This window comes from Ipomoea triloba, chromosome 12, assembly GCF_003576645.1.
Source record: "Ipomoea triloba cultivar NCNSP0323 chromosome 12, ASM357664v1".
Lineage (NCBI taxonomy): Eukaryota > Viridiplantae > Streptophyta > Magnoliopsida > Solanales > Convolvulaceae > Ipomoea > Ipomoea triloba.
In genome coordinates, this window is record NC_044927.1 from 19,429,813 (window position 1) to 19,450,265 (window position 20,453).

A 20,453-nucleotide genomic window follows, 5' to 3' on the forward strand; every position below is an offset into this window, starting at 1 on the left:
AATTTTGAGTTTAAAATTTCGGGGTATCACAATTGCTCATACTCTTGCTTCTGCAGCTTGTTCTCAAGCTAACACTTTGTATTGGGATTCTATCCCACCTGACTCGATTTCCAGTCTTTTGTCTTAATCAAAGTTTAACCGTTTGGCTTTAAAAAAAATGATTGAAAGAATTTAATTATTATATTTTAAATAGAAAATAGTCAAATAAGCTCCTAAACTTTATACGAGCTGAGAAGCCAATTAGATCGTTGAATTTTTAAAGTAGCAGTTAAACCCATCAACTTTTGATTTTTATGCATTCGGACCAAAAAACCTCTTATTTACCTATAAATGTCGGTAGCCTCCTACGTGGCGGTTGACGTGTCATTTTTTTATTAACAAAATAATAGATAAATATTTAATTTTAAAATTAAAATTTATTAAAAAATAAAACAAAAAAAAAATGCTTATCGTGGAAGGAAGCCATGGATGCCTTCTTCGTCTCTAGATCTAGATTTGATGAACGGCTCAAATCTAACCGCACCTTCGCAAGCTAAGTTGCCGTAGCAGAACTCATCCATATATATATATATATATATAATATTTGGATCATATGTGAATGAAGACTTTAGGTAAACAAAAATAGGGATAAATCTCAATAGATATAATCCAAATCAACATCCCAGATTGAAGATGAATTAAAAAAAAATGCGCGGTGGTATTCTTGTAATATTAGTAAGTCAAATTGTCTTTGTATCCGAGTACACATTTTTTTTCTTCGAGTTCAAGTACATATGTCGTTTTGTTTCAGGCTTTAGTACACAGTTTTTCCTTTGAGTGCACATTTTTTCCTTCAAGTGCATCTTTTTATGCCTTCAGTGCATCTTTTTATGCCTTCAGTGCATCTTTTTATGTCTTTAAGTGCATCTGTTTTGTTTCAGATTTCAATACATAGTTTCTCCTGTGAGTGTACATTTTTGTGCATTTGAGTGCAAAAATTAAGATTTACAAATGATTTGTATGTGTAATTGCTTCAATAACACTTAAGTTGAATAACTTTCCTTTTTGGTACCATAAATTGCATCAATTGCATATCTATTTGCTGTCAAGTGTAGAATTTTGGCCTTCAAGTGCACATTTTTATGCCTTCAAGTGCACGGTTCTTGGCGTATTTAACTTGTTATATATTTTGAAAATGCCTTCAAGTGCACGGTTCTTGGCATATTTAACTTGTTATATATTTTGCATTCTTTTCAACAACGTATAACTAGCTTTCTAATTAAATTGCTTCGATTGCATATTTTTGTGACTTTGAGTACAAAATTTTAGCCTTCAAGTGCACATTTTTGTGTCTTCCTTCAAGTGCATGATTTTATGCTTTCAAGTACACATTTTGCATAGGATTTCTTTTAAAAGAGTCATTAGTCTTGTTTATCCGCATTTTTGCACATAAAGCTGCTTTCGCACCTAATCCTACACACACACACTAATAAGAGCCACAAAAAAAAAAGGTTAGGCCTATAATGGGAAGAAAAAATGACGGTCAAATTATTAAATCAAATGGATGGTTCAGATTGTTTAGATTTTTATTTTTCATTGAGATTTTCAAATTTATCCTTAATTATCAACTTACTCATTGATTTCAATAAGAAATGTCTTAGGTTCGAACCTCATCCCAATCAAATTTGACATAATTAAGTTCATCACTCTATTTTACTCTTATTAAATTAAATAAATTAGTAGCTACAACAGAAAATATAATGATATATATGAATGTATTTCTTTAATTTAAAATTATGTGTCTACAATGCATTTATTTGAAAAAAATTATTCATTATCGATAAATTAAATTAAATAAGAGAAATGATTTTATTAGTTATATTGTCTTTATTTTCTCCAATGCAAAGATTCTTTACATTCAAATTCTTCAATTGATATTCATTGCACTGTTCATTATGTTCCTTTTACACTATCTTTTAATTAAATATCAAAGTTATAATACAAAATAATGTTATATATTTATTTACCAAGTAATTTATTAATACCATGAAAAAAAATTTAATAGTTTGAAGCTAATTATATTAACTACTTGAGGATTGGTGGACAAAAAGAGTATTCAAATAATCCAACAAATTGAAGCGGGATCAATCACTATATTTTACTCTTATTGAATTAAATAAATTAGAAGTTACAACAAAAAAATAATACCTATGCATTTCTTTAGTTTAGAATTATGTGTCTACAATGCTTTTATTTTTTTTAAGTATTCATTATCAATAAATTAAATAAGAAAAATAATTTCATTAGTTATATTGTCTTTATTTTCTCTAATGTAAAGATTCTTTACATTCAAATTTGTCAATTGATATTCATTACATTGTCCATTATGTTTTTTTTTACACTATCTTGTAATTAAATATCAAAGTTATAATACAAAATAATGTTATATATTTATTTACCAAGTATTTTATTAATACCATGAAAAAAATAAAAAAGAATAATTTGAAACCAATCATATTAACTACTTGGGCGATTTGTTAACAATGAGAGTATTCAAATAACCCAACAAATTGAAGCGGGAAACTATCTCGTAAAATATTTGACTATACGTCATAATTAAAATGTTCAAATTTTACTACTTTATCTAATCTTATTCCTTAAACTAGGGACTTCTTTATCCACAATAACTCATTCAACAATAATGGTTAACCAAATGAACCTCGAGCAGAACACCTAAAGGAAAATTCATAGCTTCCTACATCATAATCTCATTACATGACGTTGTCATCTATGCTACCAACAGTAACCCAATTGCAAATAACACACTACCAACAAAAAAGGAAGAGGACAAATAGTGTAGATGAAAACAATGACAATGTTACTCTATAGAGAATTAAGAATACTTAGAAAACTTCAAACCAAAAATAGTATTTATTTAGACTATCATTTTTAGAAGTATTTAGACTATCTATTTTATAAAGTTGCAAACATTGATTTTAGTAACAATTATAATGAATTTCCTATATTATCTTGAATTCATATAATTACATATTTAAATATACAAATTCGACATTCAATTATATTACCTATGTATAAACTTTTCTTAAATAATCTTGCATTGATATACTTTCAAATATTTACTGTTATATAATCTTGCATTGATATACTTTCAAATATTTATTTAAATATTTAAATATAATAAACATTGTGCATTAATCCATTCGTGCAATGCGTGTGTAAAACTAGTATATATATATTATTAGGGGGAGAAAAAGTAATTCAACTTACGGGTGGTTAGTTGCACCGTAGCACCTCAAACGATATAAAAATCGAAGTCGGAAAATTAATGTAAAATTAAAAAACAATAATAACGATACGATGAAGGGAGTACAAAATGAACCAATAATTGTATATATAGATTTATTTAGATAATATTTAGATAAAATAATAATAATAAATCTTATGGATAGACTAGATAGCTAATAAATCTCAAAAAACATAACAATTTAATGATAATTTTAACTAATTAATGATGTGATATCTTCAACAATAACAATATTATTTATTTATGGGACGAAATTTGATGGAATATGAATGATATTCGGAATGGAAAGGGTAAGGAATGGAACGAATTTTAATTTGATGGAATAAAAATACTATTCTATAGGGAATGTGTTAGTCATGGGCTAAGCAATAAAATGAAGAGAAAGAGATAGTGAAATTGAGACAAGATTTTTATAGTGATTCGGAAACACCCTATCCACTTTTCTCCATAACACAAGAAGTTGAGGTTTCACTAGTATGGCGTGAATTCAAGTGAAAGTTAGCCTTTCACACTAGTTACAAAGCAAACCAACTAGGTTTAGAATGGCTTATAGCTCAAAGATAATTTTCAACTCAACAATCTTATAACCTTCTTCTATTTAAGTTTTAGGAGGTGCCCTATTTATAAAGCTGATGGACCAAAATTTAAAAGATTTTGAATTTTTTTTTTGGTTGTATATGAGATGATAGGTATCTAAAAAGTTTCTTAAAACACTATTGATTCTGTTACAGTGTAGTATATGTGCATATATATTTTCTCACTCTATTGATCTGACCTCTGATTTGAAAGAGCCATAGTTATGCCGCTTGATTACAAGTTCTTTAGCTTAATTTATAAATTATTATTCCATTATTAATTGTTCTTTCATGGAATTCCAATTCCCTCCCTCATTGCAACAAAACGTCCAGTAAAGGAGCATTATGCATGCATGGTATTTTTAGTGTATGTCCAAAGTTTCTAAGTCAAAGTAGCAAGGTATTGATCACTTTAAAGCTGAATGATAAATTAATGTTTTAGGTAAAATATATACAATAATAAATATGTAGTTTCAGTGTTTCACAATTAATTTATATTTTTAATTGAAATAAATATATTTTTATTTAATATTAAAGTAGACAAATAATCAAAAAATAATAATACCCACCTATTATTTGACCATCAAAAAATATATTCAACATACACACAAATTGCTTCCTGAAACTTAGCATAGTGGTTCATCATCTAACTTGATGTTACGACTGAAAACGAAAGTATGGGGTTTCGAATCTCCAATATATGACAGAAAAGGTGGATTGAATCTATTGTGCCTACGTGAAGATTAAAGTTTGATCGATTGACAATTTTTACGTGACTTGTGATTTAACCTTATAATAACTCCTCTAAGAGTAGGGTCTTTCAAACTTAAAATTAATTTGACAAAATTGAGATTACCTAACTATATATATATATTTAAAAAAGAAAAACATGCACACAAATTAAAGTAAAATACATCTTTCAATTCAAATTAACATCACATCTATTTAGGTGAAATATATGTATAGTACTCCGTACTGCAAAATACAATGAAAAAGATTAGGTGGCATATACACGGTACGGCGCTGCGGGATGCCGCCCTCGTGAGTCACGTGACGTGCAGTCGTCATCCTTATCAATTCTCCATTTTCCAGTTTGGTGCAGTCAAACGTCAAAGTATCAATTCTCGTCATGAAATTCACTCGGTTCAGATTTCCTTGACATCGTCAAAAACACACACATAAAAAGAAAAAAAAAAAAAAAAAAAAAAAGAGAGAGAGAAAAATATTTATTCGGTTCATGCATGGTATTCCCTCGGGCCTCGGTTGATTTTTATATTAATGCATCATTTCCAGACAGCAGAGATATGGTCCTTCCCTTTTATGAGATAGTTAGGGTTAGTGGGAGTAAAAATAATTAAAATAAAAAACAGTGAAAGTAAATTATTTATTCGTAGCTTTCCTTCTAGGTAGGCGTGTGATGCATTTCTTAGCAAATTGTTGATTACGTACACAATGTTTTGGCACCAGCAGCACAGGATGTCCACCTCAGCAGAATGGTTGCGCAAATTATTTTGTGGACCTGAGTCCATGGTATAACTATTGAAATCTATGTTGTTGGGTCATTTTATGAGCTTGAGAACTTTATGGTCCGTTTGTTTACGTAATATAGGAAAGGGTTCAAGGGCAGGTATATATCTTCCCGTGGGGTTGTGCAGTACTCACCATAAGCATTAAAACGGCGTACTTTTAAGTACACGAATCACGCACCTTAAGCTTAGAACACAAATCAAGCACCTTAACTTTTTTAAACGGTACACCTTTAGTTGAGAACGCACTATGCACCTTAAATACATAAACCACGCACCTTAAGTACACAAGCCACACACCTTAAGAACACAAACCACACACCTAAAGTTTTAAAATGACGCACCTTAAGTTTCAACAACTCACGCACTTAAGAAGGAAAACAACGCGCGTTAGGAAGGAAAACCACACACATTAATATTTAGGTTCGCTCACCTTAAGTTTTAACACTCACGCACCTTAAGCATACAAATCACGAATCTTAAGAAGAAAAATCACGCACCTCACTGCTGGAAAATGTTGATTTTCCGACCTCCTTTCCGACCACCCAAAAATTTAGTCGCAAAAAGTGATTTTTTTTCATTTTTCTGTCAAAAAATTGTGTTGGTCGGAAAGTGGTCGAAAATTCCGACCAAAATAGTGGTCGGAAATATTTCAGCTGTTTAAATTTTAAAATTAGTCTTTTTACCCGACCACCTTTGGTGGTCGGAATTTACTTATATATATATAATGCTATAGATACTTAGGAAAAAAAAAATAAAAAGATAGGTTTCCTAGTCCTAGTCAGATTCCATCGCCGCTGCACGCTGCTCAGACTCCGTCGGCTTTCTCGTTGCAATATCCTCGCTGTTTGCTTGTTTTTCGTCTTCGTCGACGTCATAGCTGTTTCTCATCGCCCGTGCCTTATCTGCTATAGGTTAGTTCTATTCCTAATTCCATTTTTCTCTAAATCTGAAACCCTAATCCCAAATCCGTATTTCCATTTATCAAGAGAATATCAGCGTAAAAGGGGATTGAAGCTGCAGAAAATGGATTATCAACGGCGCAGAAGGGAATTGCAGCTGCTGATTAAGAGAGTGAAACGGCGGTGAGCTTCAGAGCATTAGCACAAGCTAGCGCTGGTGAGCTTCGGCGGTGGTCCTCTTATTCTTGGATTTCTCCTAAGCTGCAATCAATTTCTTAAAACCACAGGTACATTCTCTTGAAACTCAAATGCACTTTGAATAGTTCATCTCTCTGCAGGTTAGATTAATATCTTTAGTGTTATATTTTATACTTTGGATTGAGAAATTGAGACTTGTCCTGTTACTCTATCCTAAGGATTTTGCATTGTTTTTTAGACAGTTTTCCTTTGGAGATTTTCTATGTTTCTTTGATCAATAAAAGGGAAATGGCTCAATTGGTGTCATTAAAATGTTATTTTCTTAGATATCAGCCTAGCTTGTGCAACAAATATTCCCCATTATGCAATAAGGAAATAAAGCAGTTGGTATAATGAAGGCTGGCTAGACCTTTGGATGTCTCCTTGGCCTCGCTACTGGTCTTTGTGTTGCCGCATTTAACCGCAAGGTTAGTTCAGAATTTTAATTTTAATTTTAATTTTGAACTGTTTTTTCTGCTGAATTTAGATTATTGTTTGATTTAGCTGTGCTCAATTGTGAAAACATCATCTTTTCTGCTAGAGTTCTAGAAATTTAGTTGATTTAGAGCTGCTATTTTTCTTGAAAGTGTGTGTCTGTGCTTTTTTTTTTTTTTTTAAATAATCCAATTGGCTGATGTGTTTCTGGTTATAATTGTATTGTTTAAAAAAAAAAAAAGAGAAGTTGTTCTATTGATATGCAAGAATTGCATTTTAAAGGTGGAAGTATTGAAACTTGACTTAAAATTTTACCTGATACACCTATATGGTGCAATGTAAAGTGGGGGAGAATTTGCAAACACTGAGATGCTGCTCCCCACTTGAACATGTACTTTAAGTTTTGGATTGCTTGTCAAATTGAAATCCAAGTATATATGCCTCAACATATGCAAGTAAGTTGGGAGATCTGAGAATTGTGTCAGAGATAATATCTGCTTTCTGAAATAAAATGAACAAAATCACAGTTTTACATACTATGGTTGTTTATTTAGTGTCTGCAAATTAATATGTAACATGTTTTATAGTTATTTAACAGTGCATCCAAAATCATTTGTTCATTTGGTTATGTGCTAGTGCTAATCATCCCCAATCAATTACTTGCTTCTTCGTCCTTAAACTTTTTTCCTTTTACTTTTTGCTATGATTTGTGGTCAGTTGAGTCCTAATTTAAAGGTACTCATGTATTTGATTGTAGATGATGGACAAACCCAAAGACAACACCTTCTTCAACTGCGCTGGCTGCTGGTTGTACTGCAATACATAAACCATCTGAACTAGCTTCAATGTGAGTCTATATCCTCTTAATTTTATTGTTATCTAGTGTTGTCATACTATTTTGGTTTTTAACTTATAATAACATATTTGTCAATTTCAATACATGTTTAGAGTTGGGTGAAGTCTGTAAAGAGGTTGGCCTTCCTCCTGGTGCCCTTAACATTCTAACAGGGTTGGGACAAGAAGCAGGTGCTCCTTTGGTGTCTCATCCTCATGTTGACAAGGTTTGCTGCTTTTGGATTTTCTCATTTCATTAGTGTATATTTATCATTGTTTCCATTGACTTGACATTTTATTATACCATGATTGTGGGGCTTAATCCTTTTAATCTTTTTGCAATAATGCATAGATTGCATTTACAGGCAGTAATGCCACAGGGCTTAAAATCATGACTGCTGCAGCCCAGCTTGTCAAGGTATGTTAACCTCTTTTGGTGTTCTTTGATAGTAACTTTTATTTTTGAGTTTTTAGGTAAGATTGATTCTTTCTTTCTTTTTTTATTTTCATTTACAGCCTGTAACACTTGCGCTTGGTGGAAAAAGCCCTATAGTTATATTTGAGGATTTTAGTGACCTTGATAAAGGTTTGGCCTTTTCCTAAACCAAACATTGTAAATCGCTTGATAGAGTTTTTTATGCCCCATTGGCTGAAATCTGTTCTAGTGAACAGAAATATGCTTATGCCTGGAATTCATGAACAAGTTAATCTGAACTATATCCATTTGCATTCTTTCCTTGGTCCTCCTCAAGTGTTTGCCTGATTTTAGACCTTAAAACTCAAAACGGGAAATGTAAGAAGATAAGTAAGAGCAAAGCGGCAAGCAATGCAGTTACCATGTTTACTGGATGCAGATTTGGTTATGAGTGATTACTCTCTCTCTCTCTCTCTCTCTCTCTCTCTTCAAAATTCATGTAATGTGATTCTATGCACATTCAGATCCCTTTATATGTTTGCCTTAATCAATGAGTGGCTTTTATGTGTTAGTCTTTAATGTTTTGTGATGATGTTTTGTTTAATCTTTTTCAAATATTTCTCAGTTTATTCTTGATAGTGATAGTAAATTAGTAATTGCTTGAGAATGATAAGAATACATACATGTCAATATGAAGCTTATGATAACAATGATGAATGAAAATGTCTACAAGTGTGGGTGCTGGATTATCTCGAATTTCTAAATCTATTGGACATAGAATTCAATCCCAGCTTAATGTGTTGAAGTTTCATGTAGTATGCTTAGATGCTTTAAACACATAATTTAAATTTATTTATATGCTTAGATGCTTTAAACACATAATTTAAATTTCGGTAGCACCTGTACTTAGATGCTTAGATGCTTTAAAGAATTTATTTATATGCAGCTAACACTGGTGAATAAAATCTACAAATATTGTTTGCAATTGTGATTGGCTTATGTAAAATTGTAAATTTAAATTTGGCAATGAGTTTTTTCCCAAAATGGTCCCTCGACTATTGCTCATTTTCAATTTTGCATTTCGACTTTCAATTGCACCTAATGTGGTCCCTCGACTTTCAAAAACTCACCCAATTTGGTCCTCCGTTACATATTCCGTCAAATCAGTGTTAAAATGGAGGGCATTTTCGTTCATTTACCTATTGTTAGCCTAATAAACATTGAGAAATAGTTGAGGGACCATTTTGAGAATAGTCAAGGGACCATTTTGGGAAAAACTATTTTATTTATTTCATTTTTGTTTATTTTCATTGTTTAGACTCTATACAATTAGAATTTCGATAACAAGTATAAATAGTTAAAATCGCGCAATCCAACCTCAAAATTTTTAACTTTCTTTACAGACTTTTCCACTCTATATATACAAACCATTCATATGAAGTTTTACAATAAGTTCCGTAAATTTCATAAATACTCATATACATTTTTTTTTTATGTTCATAGACAATCAATCACTATGTATCACATTAAATATTACTTTTACCATTGAAAATAATATTTTTTTTCAAGCGTAGACACCCAAAGAGTGTAAAATGTAGGGAAAATATTGGACCGAAAGGTAAATTTTTCTAGTAAACTTCTCAGGTGAGCCGAAAAGTAAAATCTCGTCAATGTTTCCTGCAATATTTTATGTATTTGATTTCGAAGTAATTATTAAATTTTATATTAATTTACATTATTTAAGATATTTTATGACATCTTTTATATGTTTTCCTCTTCTTATTTTTTTATTAATTATTAAGGCAAGTATAATTTATTTTGTAATGTGGACATATTATTTTTAATAATTTTGATTTAATTAAATTATACCTTAATTATAAAAATCCTACCTAATAATTTTAGTATATTACACGAGACACAATAATTATTATAAATAATGTTTAATAATTGTCAATTTGTATTCAAAAATAAAATTTATAGTTAATTTTTTAAGTCAATCATAAAATCTTTTGTGCTGTGGACACATTATTTTTAATTATTTGAGTTTAATAATATTATATCTTATTTATAAAAAAATCCAAAGTAATATATTTAGTACTACGGATGTGACTAAGAATTATTTTAATCGGTGCTTAAAAAATGAGTATTTATAAAATTTACGAAAGTTATTATAAATCTGCATAGGAATAGTTTGTAAAAAAGTTAAAAATTTTTAGGATGGATTGCACGATTTTAACTATTTATATTTGTAAGAAAAAAATGTATAGAAATTCAAATTTTATAGAGTCTAAAAAATGAAAATAAACAAAAATGAAATAAATAAAATAGTTTTTCCCAAAATGGTCCCTTGACTATTCTCAAAATGGTCCTTCAACTATTTCTCAATGTTTATTAGGCTAACAATAGGTAAATGGACGAAAATACCCTCCATTTTAACACTGATTTGACGGAATATGTAACGGAGGACCAAATTGGGTGAGTTTTTGAAAGTTGAGGGACCACATTAGGTGCAATTGAAAGTCGAAATGCAAAATTGAGAATGAGCAATAGTGGAGGGACCATTTTGGGAAAAAACTCTTTGGCAATTGCTGATGTTGAATGTATGTGTTGAGTGTTAATTCTTCTTAGGGGACAATGATATCAAGCAGGTGATTTAGGAATTCGAAAAGGGTATTTTAGAGGAACATTGTTGTAGGTCGGCTCTCTGATGGGCATTTGTAGGAATGATTATTTTCTATGGTTGAAAACCTTTGCACCCTTTCTATTCCCCCTACTGTTTTCACCTTCCTCCAGATAACTACTTATACAGGCCTTAATGCAATGTAAGCCTTGTATACTGGTTCCCTGCTTTAGGGTAAAGCTTTTTACTGTTTTGATCTCTCAATAATGTCATCCACCATTCAAACTTTTAGGCCGGTAGTCATTTAGCATGTGGTTGAATTGGCAGTGGTGGGCATAGTATATTGCTTGTAGTCTGTGGATCCATTATGAAGCTATTTCTTGTTTTATTTTTTTAGGAAACTGTGACCAACTTGAAGCAAACACAACCTCAAGTGGCAGAATCAGCAATGTGGTTGGAGGCCACTGGTGGTGTAAGGAAAGGGGGGTACGTTCAGGATTTGGGTCGGATATCGCACACTACTTCCCCGAGGCTATGATACACAGGAAATCCAATATTGGGTCATCAACTTCACATTCATCTTGCGAAGCTCGAATTAAGCAATTAGAGGAGCAAAATCAAGTGATGCAACAGCAGCAACAAGATATGCATGAGGAAAATCGGAGGATCTGTGATATCGTTCAGAAAATGGAAGCAACACTTGCCCACTTTAGTGCAAATCTTGGTAGTCTTGATCAAGATCCAAACAAAAATAGCTCCAATGATGATACACTAGCCCCCTCTAGTCAAGATTAGATAGCATATTATTTGAATGATTTGAAAATTTGCTTTGGATGGTGAAACATAGCTACAAACAATAGTTGTAATTTTGATAGTGAAGCAATTGCTACAGTTTGGATTTAAATGATTCTAATGTTTGATTCCCTTCAATTGTTAATATTGTGGTGTTGAATTTAAAATTGTAGTGTTCAAATTTGTATTATTATAACAGGATTTTTAAGATATTTGACAATCGTAAATGCAGTAAGATTTCTGTTAGTAAATACTACCGACCACCATGGTGGTCGGTAATTCAAATTTTAATTTTTCTCAGGAAATCTTACCGACCACCGGTGGATGGTAATTCCGACCAATTACCGACCACTAGTGGTAGGAAATAGTTTTCCTTATCCGACGATTTCCATCTATGTTTCTGACGTCCTAAAAGAGAAGTCGGTAATTCCAACCACCTTGACTAGTGGTCGGTAATACCGAGGGCTTTTTTTCGAACCCATAAAGTGGTCGGTAAGTTGGTCGGAAACTGTATTCCGACCGGAAATTGCCCTTTTCCGACCACCCAAAAGTGGTCGGAAAAATGAATATTTCCAACTGTGCCTTAAGAAGAAAATTATGCACCTAAAGCCACTGCACAACCGCACGAAAAACACCCCACCATACGAAAACTGAATTCAATATATATATATATATATATATATATATATATATATATATATATATATATATATATATATATATATATATATGAGTTCTGCTATCATTATTGCAACAATAAAGTAAAGAGTCTTATTTTAATTCTACTACAAATTCATTAGATAGTATACATATTCATACAATTATTCAATTTTATTTTATACACACAATAGATTTATTATAACAACGCTAAAAATTTAAAATATCATTTTAATTTTACTACATGTTCATTTGACAATATATACATATTTATAACGAGATACGTCATTAATAATGGTAACGACTAACGAGATCCGTTTTTTTCTTTTAATTAAAAGAAATAGTGACATATTGGGCCATGGTCCACCCAACTGTGTGGACTATATATGGTCCATCATACAACGATGAAGTCTATAGAGGATGAGGCCTATGTTTGCTATTGTTATATATATCATGGACAAAAGTTTATATTGCATTGTGAACTTTGATAAAAAAAAAAAATCATGTGCCTACAATTAATATATTCTAAACTTACAGTCACTGTTGCAAAAATCAGACGCTTAAGCGCTAAGCACCCTTAGGCCGAGGGAATTGTCCCCTAGGCAGCCGCCTAGCGCCTAACTCGATCGAGTGGGCTAAATTTGGCCCAATTAACTCGCCCAACTCGGCAGAGTTATGCAAGTTAACTCGGGCGAGTCAGCCTTGTTAATTTTTTATTATATTTATAAATACTTAAATTTATTTATTTATATAATAAGAGAAGTAATATATATATATATATATATACACACACACACACACCTACACACATGCACTATTTTTTTTTTGTTTTTATAGGTCGCCACCTAGTAGACCCTGGTCCATGGTATAATTTGCCTATATATTTTGTAAAGGCAATTTATATCGTGAACCAGTGGACCCTGATCCAATATACAGAATTTGACTTCAAAAAGTACATAATTCATGTTTATAATGCACAGAATTATATAGTTGAGGACACATAAATACTTAACATAATACACATACATATAAACACGATATTTTAAAATAAGTACATACAGAGTGTGTATTATGTTATGAATTTATGTGTTTTCATCTATATAATTCTATACATTATAAATTTCAATTCCATAATGTGTATGCGTATTATTTTAAATGTTGTTCTCAACTATATAATTCTATACATTATGAACATGAATTTTATACCTTATAAAATCAAATTTTGTATATTGGACCAGAGTCTACAGAGCACACTGTGACGTGGTCCACGATATAACTATTGCTTTGTGAAGGATGAAGACCCTGATTTGGGTAGAAAGAAGCCCATGGTTTATTGGCCCATGGTGTTCAACTCTACTTACAAATTCTTGCCGCCCACATTTTACGATGCACTTGTGGAGTTGTGGCATCTTCTTCCCAAGGTTTATTGGACATTCCTAGTTCTCTTCGTTCATACCCAACACATAGAAACAATTTTTTAAATTGAGCTAATATAATTGATTTCACACAATCTTCTGTAAGATATGCCTATATTGACTTCATACATTATACTAGCTACAAACATATGTTATACACAATTCATATATAGCTTCCACATTTCAATAAAAATACTTGCAATGATTTCATAAATGAAATTCTAATTGGATTCACATTTTATATTAATTAGCTCCCATGTTATATATATATATATATATTGTTTAAAGAGTTAATTTTACTTTTTATCTTGGATTTATATTGAGTAGATATTATGTTGATGAATTATATTGACTTGGGTTCCGAATCACTTAACCCGATTAAATTATAGATATGATAAATATAAGATTAAGACACTGATGAAAAATGTAAGGGAAACGATGCTCTTGGCTCCTCAATTGTTTTACTTTTGTGAATTTAGTCCCTGTCAAATGTCAATTGATTTGAACAAATTTAGTCCTTCAATTGTTGATAATGTGTCACATTTGGTCCATAATGTTATATAATTAGAATTTTTAAATAATTTTTTTTCATGATATTATATTTGTCAATTTCTTCAAACAATTTAAGTTTATTCTCCTTTTTAACGTAGGCTTTTGGGTGGGTTAGTTTTTGCAGCCAGAAAGTGGCGGGGAATAAGCAATTTTTTTCTGGGCAGTTTCACGACAGGGAAGGACTCCAGCACTGGAAGCATTGATTCTTCTTCACAGACTCCATTGCCACCATAACCAACCTCGCCAAGACATCAAACGCCTTTGTTTCGTCTTCCGAGATCACGAAAAAGGAATTGATGTTGGTGGAACGTGGCAACAGCGATGCGGGGGACATGTTCTTAATTTTGTTAAGGAATCCTTGCATAGATTCTTGGACTCGGGGTGGGTTAGCTTTTGCAGCCTAGAAGTGGTGGGGAGAAGTAGTTTTCCGGGCAGTTTCACGACACGAAGTGTGTGCAGATGAGGAAGAATAAAGTCAAGGATTTTTAGCTATTACGAGCTCTTTGTCTGGTGTAATGATTTTAGTGAAAGTGAAATCTTGGGCAGCAAGGGATTTGGGATGGTATATAGGGTGGTTATGACCAGCGACGGAACGGTGGTGGCGGTGAAGTGACTGGCGAAGAGAGGGGGGAGATTTGAGAATATCTCCGTCACCAGAATCTTGTCAAGGTCGTCTGGGGTGGTGTGTTCATGACAATCATCTCTCCCTAGTATATTACTACATGCCTATCGCAACCTTCTATTCAAAAGATTAGAGAATTTGGAGCCGCCGCCTCTGGACTGGGAGATGAGGAAGAAGATTGCATCACTGTTCTATCTCCGTGAACAACTGGAGACTCAGATCTTTCTGTTCAAACCATGCTATATATCAGATGAAGACAGGATCCTGACCCAAAGGTGTACGTTAAGAAGAGGGAGAAGAAATTTAATGGTTGATAGTAATTAACAAATATAACTCTATGAAAAAAAAATTATTAACAAAATTTTTAATTATATAACATTAGGGATAAATATGGTACATTATAAACAATTAAAGGACTAAATTTGTTCAAATCAATTGACAGGGGCTAAATTCTCAAAAGTAAAACAATTGAGGGGCCAAAAGCGTTGTTTTCCCAAAATGTAATAAAGGGACAAAAGATTGTAAATCACAGAGACTATGTTGTATGTATTAATAGAATGTGTATGGCTATTACAAGGATTGAATAGTGTAATAACAAGACAAAGTTTAAGAAAAGATTAACAGATGTCTTAACAAGACATAATGGAGTGTTTATATACTCAAAACCTCTCAACCACCTCGCGACAAAAGGGTAGGAGGTTGTGACCATCGTAGACCGCACTCCACACCGCGTAAATCATATCAAGGGAAGACCTTGCACTCGGCCAAACGCGGGGCTTAACCGGGGTGGCTGAGCAAAGACCTCGACCTAGGTGGCTGAGCACAAGGCTTGGCCTGTGCAGCCAGCCTAGGCTCAGCCGAGATAGGCTCCGGGTTGATCAGCACCAGGTCTATTCGTAATATATTCATCATGCGGATAGGTTAGATTGTAGTAAAACCTCATAGATTTATAGGTGATATTCCACTTTTAATCCTTTTTTTTTTCAGAATATCCATTACTAGTCCTATTATTATTGTGGCATAACCATTTTTATTTTCTGACAACAAACCTATTTAAATGATGGGAGTGGGTTCGAGCCTCAGTGGAGACAATTGTTGACTCGTTGTGCTTCAGTAGGTTGAGAAAGTAGTTATGAACAGATACTACATTGTAATAGAGTCAGTAGTACTAAAAAAAATTGGTATTAAATAAGATCACATTTCAATCTATTCAGTTCTAAGTGTTAATTTTAATATAATTTTGGCCTTAGATTTAAATGTATCATTCCACACTTGGGGAGACACAGGTTGTGGAGGCGGCTCTATTACGGAGGCACAAATTGCAATTGAAGAAGACAAGGGATTTTAGTTGTGAATTTGAAAAAGAATGGACCACATTACTATATGAGTCGTGGACTACAGTAAAATTTGCCGCTATGCAGACACACACCTTAATCAAAACAAAATAGCGCAAGCCCAAATAATTCTTTGTACCTAACAAATAATCAGAGTAAGGTATGTAACATTCATGAAGGAAAGAAAGATCCATAAACGAATGTCCAAAAAATAAATGCTGAGCATAGGCCACGGGCCCATACAGATAGGGCTAACTATGAAATGTACCCAAATAGCCCAAACTAAGCAGCTGGACAAATCCAATTTGGATTGTGTCTAAAATAACAATGGGATGGGTCAGCCCAAAAAATAAGAAAATATATTTCTTTAAGATACCCACCCCACTCGCCCCTACAACCCGATTTAATAGTTTGTATAAGGGTAAATCATGGTGACTCAACTGATCAATAGGAGTTAAATTTTTGTTCACTGCATACAAGGTGTTTCTTTCACTTTGAAATGTTACTTCCACAAGAAATAATATTGAGAAAATTACACTTTTGGTCCTATGACTATAGAGGTATCGCTAATTTCAGTACTTGTCTTTAAAAACTAACAATTTAATCCCATAACTATACAATTTTTAACACATTTGGCCCTCTCGGTGCCAAATCACTTTGAAAGTTCGCTTCCAAAAGAAATAATATTTTTGCATATAGCATCCCGTATATCCATCACGGTAACACTACACAAAAGTTTGAATCACCCCCGCAAAATTTGACTGTTACTCGGGGAATACCCGGCAAAGATAAGAATGGAGAGGATGCAAAAATTAGAGAGCAATTAAGGGGAGGAAGAGGACAAGAGTGTCTCCTCCCGCGAAGAACATGCATGCAGAAGTGTAGCTGACAAGTGTGCGTAGGTACATATGTGTTTGGCACTATAAATGCTGGGTTCAGTGTTACATGGAAAAGCAGGGCAGAGAGCAGATGAGAAAGAAACAAGGGATGCATCATTGTGTAATTAACTACACTAGGCTGGTTCAGGTAAGTTAGACCGACCCGTGCACATTTACAACAGATCAGATGCTGTCTTGACTGTGACTTTACTCCAATACAGACGACACACCCTCTTTATTACTCCACCCACCTCCCTCGTTTCAGGGCTGCTAGGGTTTTCCTCCTCCTAGCTACCAACTTCAATTCATCCATGATGACTAAGGGAATTTAATGTTGTCATATGATCTGTGTCTTAGCTTCACCAAATTGACGACACAACAACAAGAGATGCTAAGTAGTTTGTGGTTTGATGACAGTACTGTCCGTCGCCGAGCCAGAAATATTGTCCGAGGGCGCGCGAAATATAGTCACAAATATTATTGGATATAAACGAAAAAATAAAACACAACAAAACATTATAAAAATATTCATAACAAAATATGAGACACAATTAATTTGATAAAATAATTCAAATAGAAAACACATTATAAATTACATATCTCAAATATAGTCATAAATATTATTAGATATAGACGAAAAATAAAACAGATCAAAACTTTATAAAAATATTTATAACAAAATATGAAACATAATTAATTTGATAAAATAATTCAAATAAAAAGCACATTATAAATTACATATCTCATTATAGCTTAGCTTCAATTCATTATATTGTTTTGCGTGAGTGCATGCATGCAGGTGGATTTTGGCCAGATTAGAATGATGGGGGTACCGCATTTGACGAAGATAGGTATATATATATTGAAAAGCTTTAAAAAAAAAAAACTGTTAAAAACCCTAAGATTCAAACTCTAAATCTTTGGTAGGATGGGATGGAACTCAACCAACTTAGCTAACTTACCAATTGTTACATTTATATGTTTCCTTATACTCATATCTAAAACATGTACTATATATATACATATATACATATATACATAAAAGGGTTATATATGAGGTGAGGTGGGATGAGTGGGAGCAACTACTCTCACTGTCCTCATTGTGGCTCCGCCACTAATCACTGCTATCATTTTAAATTAAAGGTCACATGTAAGACTCGTCTCAATTAAGGAGGTTGGCATAATCATGTTGAATAGATATTTTAAATAAAGTTTTAAAAAAAAAATCAGCAAAGAGAGAGCTATCTAGAGGGTTTGGGCGATCACGGTGCACCTACACGCTACAGCACTCTACCCGAGTTGTCAGCCTTTTGCCAATTGGGAAACCAGTACCAAATTCAAAATATTAAATATGATATACATATTCTCTTATTCTGTGAATAAAAATTCGAATGAAAATTATATTACTCCCTACATAAATCTAGATATTGCAATTTATTATGGACTTTAAACTTTATTGGAGGGTGTTGGAAGCAGGTAACTCAAAACGATTTTGTGACTGGCTCTTGAAGTGAAAAGTCATAGGAGATACTAGATAACGATCCAATGACTGGTATAAAACTTTTGTCTTAAGGATTGTTTGTAAGTACAGTTAATAACGAAGCCACTTAGTGATCAAACTCTATGAAAGAGCTTCTAACTTGTATTTTTGTAACAAATATAACATGAAATTTCTCTTTGGTGTTAAAGAAAAGAGAAGATTAGAATAATTATATATACACTCACCATATCACTATAAATTCTCTCTCTACTCTCTTTTTGTTAAAGTTTTACTTTATCGTGAACAATTTTTTTAATTAAACACAAGCAAAGACAACCACTACACACACATTTTTGTATACAATTATTATTTTTAATCAAAACATTTTCAAATGTCTATTCAACCTCCTCCCTCCGTTTCTAGTATTTTGCTTGGCCAAGACCAATAAGGTGTCTTTTTATTTTTCTTTATATATATATATATATATATATATATATATATATATCAACACGTATCAAAATGTAATTAAAAATTCTAAACTTGATATTTTGGGATATCAAAATAAGCTTGTGGTTGGATGCAATTGAAAAATTCAGTCAACGAAGAATTTTTTTCATTGACTGGGGAAAATCTAGTCATTGTCCGCCACACTCAAAACAAGATTTTCGGCAGAAATCATAAGTCTAGTTTTCGCCGGAAACCATAGCTCTGGTCTCCGCCAGAAATGAGAGCACTACCAGAGCAGCTTTGGTTTTCAGCGAAAACCAATTTTTTTAAAAAAAATTGATAAATATTTTTATATTCTAAATAAAATATTTAATATGTTTAATTATATGATTATACTAATTTTCTTAAAAAATGAAACAATCACACAAAAATAATTTTATGATGTGCAGCCAAACACGGAAAAGGAAAATGTTTTATGAAATATGACACATTTTCTAGAAGTCATTTTTATGCTTTCCAAACGAACCCTGAGTATTTAAGGGAATATAAATGAATACATTTTAACTTGAGTGATAAAAAAAATACAATTCTAAAAAATACAAAATGTAGTTAATTGGCAAAATTTTTAAGATTCACACGTAATAAGAATTGTGAAACATTCTTGTACCCCAACCCCCTAAAAAGGGAGGGAGAACAGTGATACATTCTTCGAACAATATATAAATGGTTGGAGACAGCTATATATATATATATATATATATATATATATATATATATATATATATATATATATATATATATATAGAGAGAGAGAGAGAGAAATGGGTTCGGTTGGGTGTGTTAGGCGTGGATTGTGCGGTGAGATAAGGGCCATTGATCTTGCATAAATTAATGTCCAGGATTAACAATGTTTATAAAATACGGTGGCAATTTGGTATTTTTGCATCTAGGTCAAATTTAAGGTGCTTAGTTTTTCTTCTTAAGGTGTGTGGTTTTTGTGCTTAAGATGCATGGTTTTTGTGTTGTGTGCTTAAGGTGCGTCAGTTGTTAAAACTTAAGTGCATCGATCTAAAGCTTTAGGTGTGTGGTTTTCCTTCTTAAGGTGTGTCTGTTTTTGAAACTTATGTGTGTCGGCCTAAAGCTTTAGGTGCATGATTTTCCTTCTTAAGGTGCGTCGGTTGTTGAAACTTAAAGTGCGTCGGCCTAAGGTGCGTCAGTTGTTGCAATTCCAATACAACCGATAATTTTTATAAGATTTTCTCTACAAAGCCATATTTATGTTAATCCAGCTTAAGGTGCGTAGATTAGAAGCTTAAGGTGCATCAGTTTAGAAATTTGTTTTTAAGAGCATTGATCACCGCACGGGAAGCTATCCCCGCACTTGAACCCTCCCTTATATATATATATATATATATATATATATATATA

The 20,453-nt window shown here is 32.4% G+C and overlaps 1 protein-coding gene across 1 annotated transcript; it reads left to right on the top strand.

The window, feature by feature from the left end:
• The first annotated feature begins 7,832 nt into the window (after positions 1 to 7,832).
• Positions 7,833 to 11,671, top strand: LOC115997905. Its single transcript, XM_031237323.1, has 4 exons — positions 7,833 to 8,040; positions 8,166 to 8,231; positions 8,330 to 8,399; positions 11,246 to 11,671. The coding sequence occupies exons 2-4, from the start codon at positions 8,205 to 8,207 to the stop codon at positions 11,641 to 11,643; spliced, it is 495 nt and encodes a 164-aa protein (XP_031093183.1). The 5' UTR covers positions 7,833 to 8,040; positions 8,166 to 8,204; the 3' UTR covers positions 11,644 to 11,671.
• Positions 11,672 to 20,453: the final 8,782 nt, after the last annotated feature.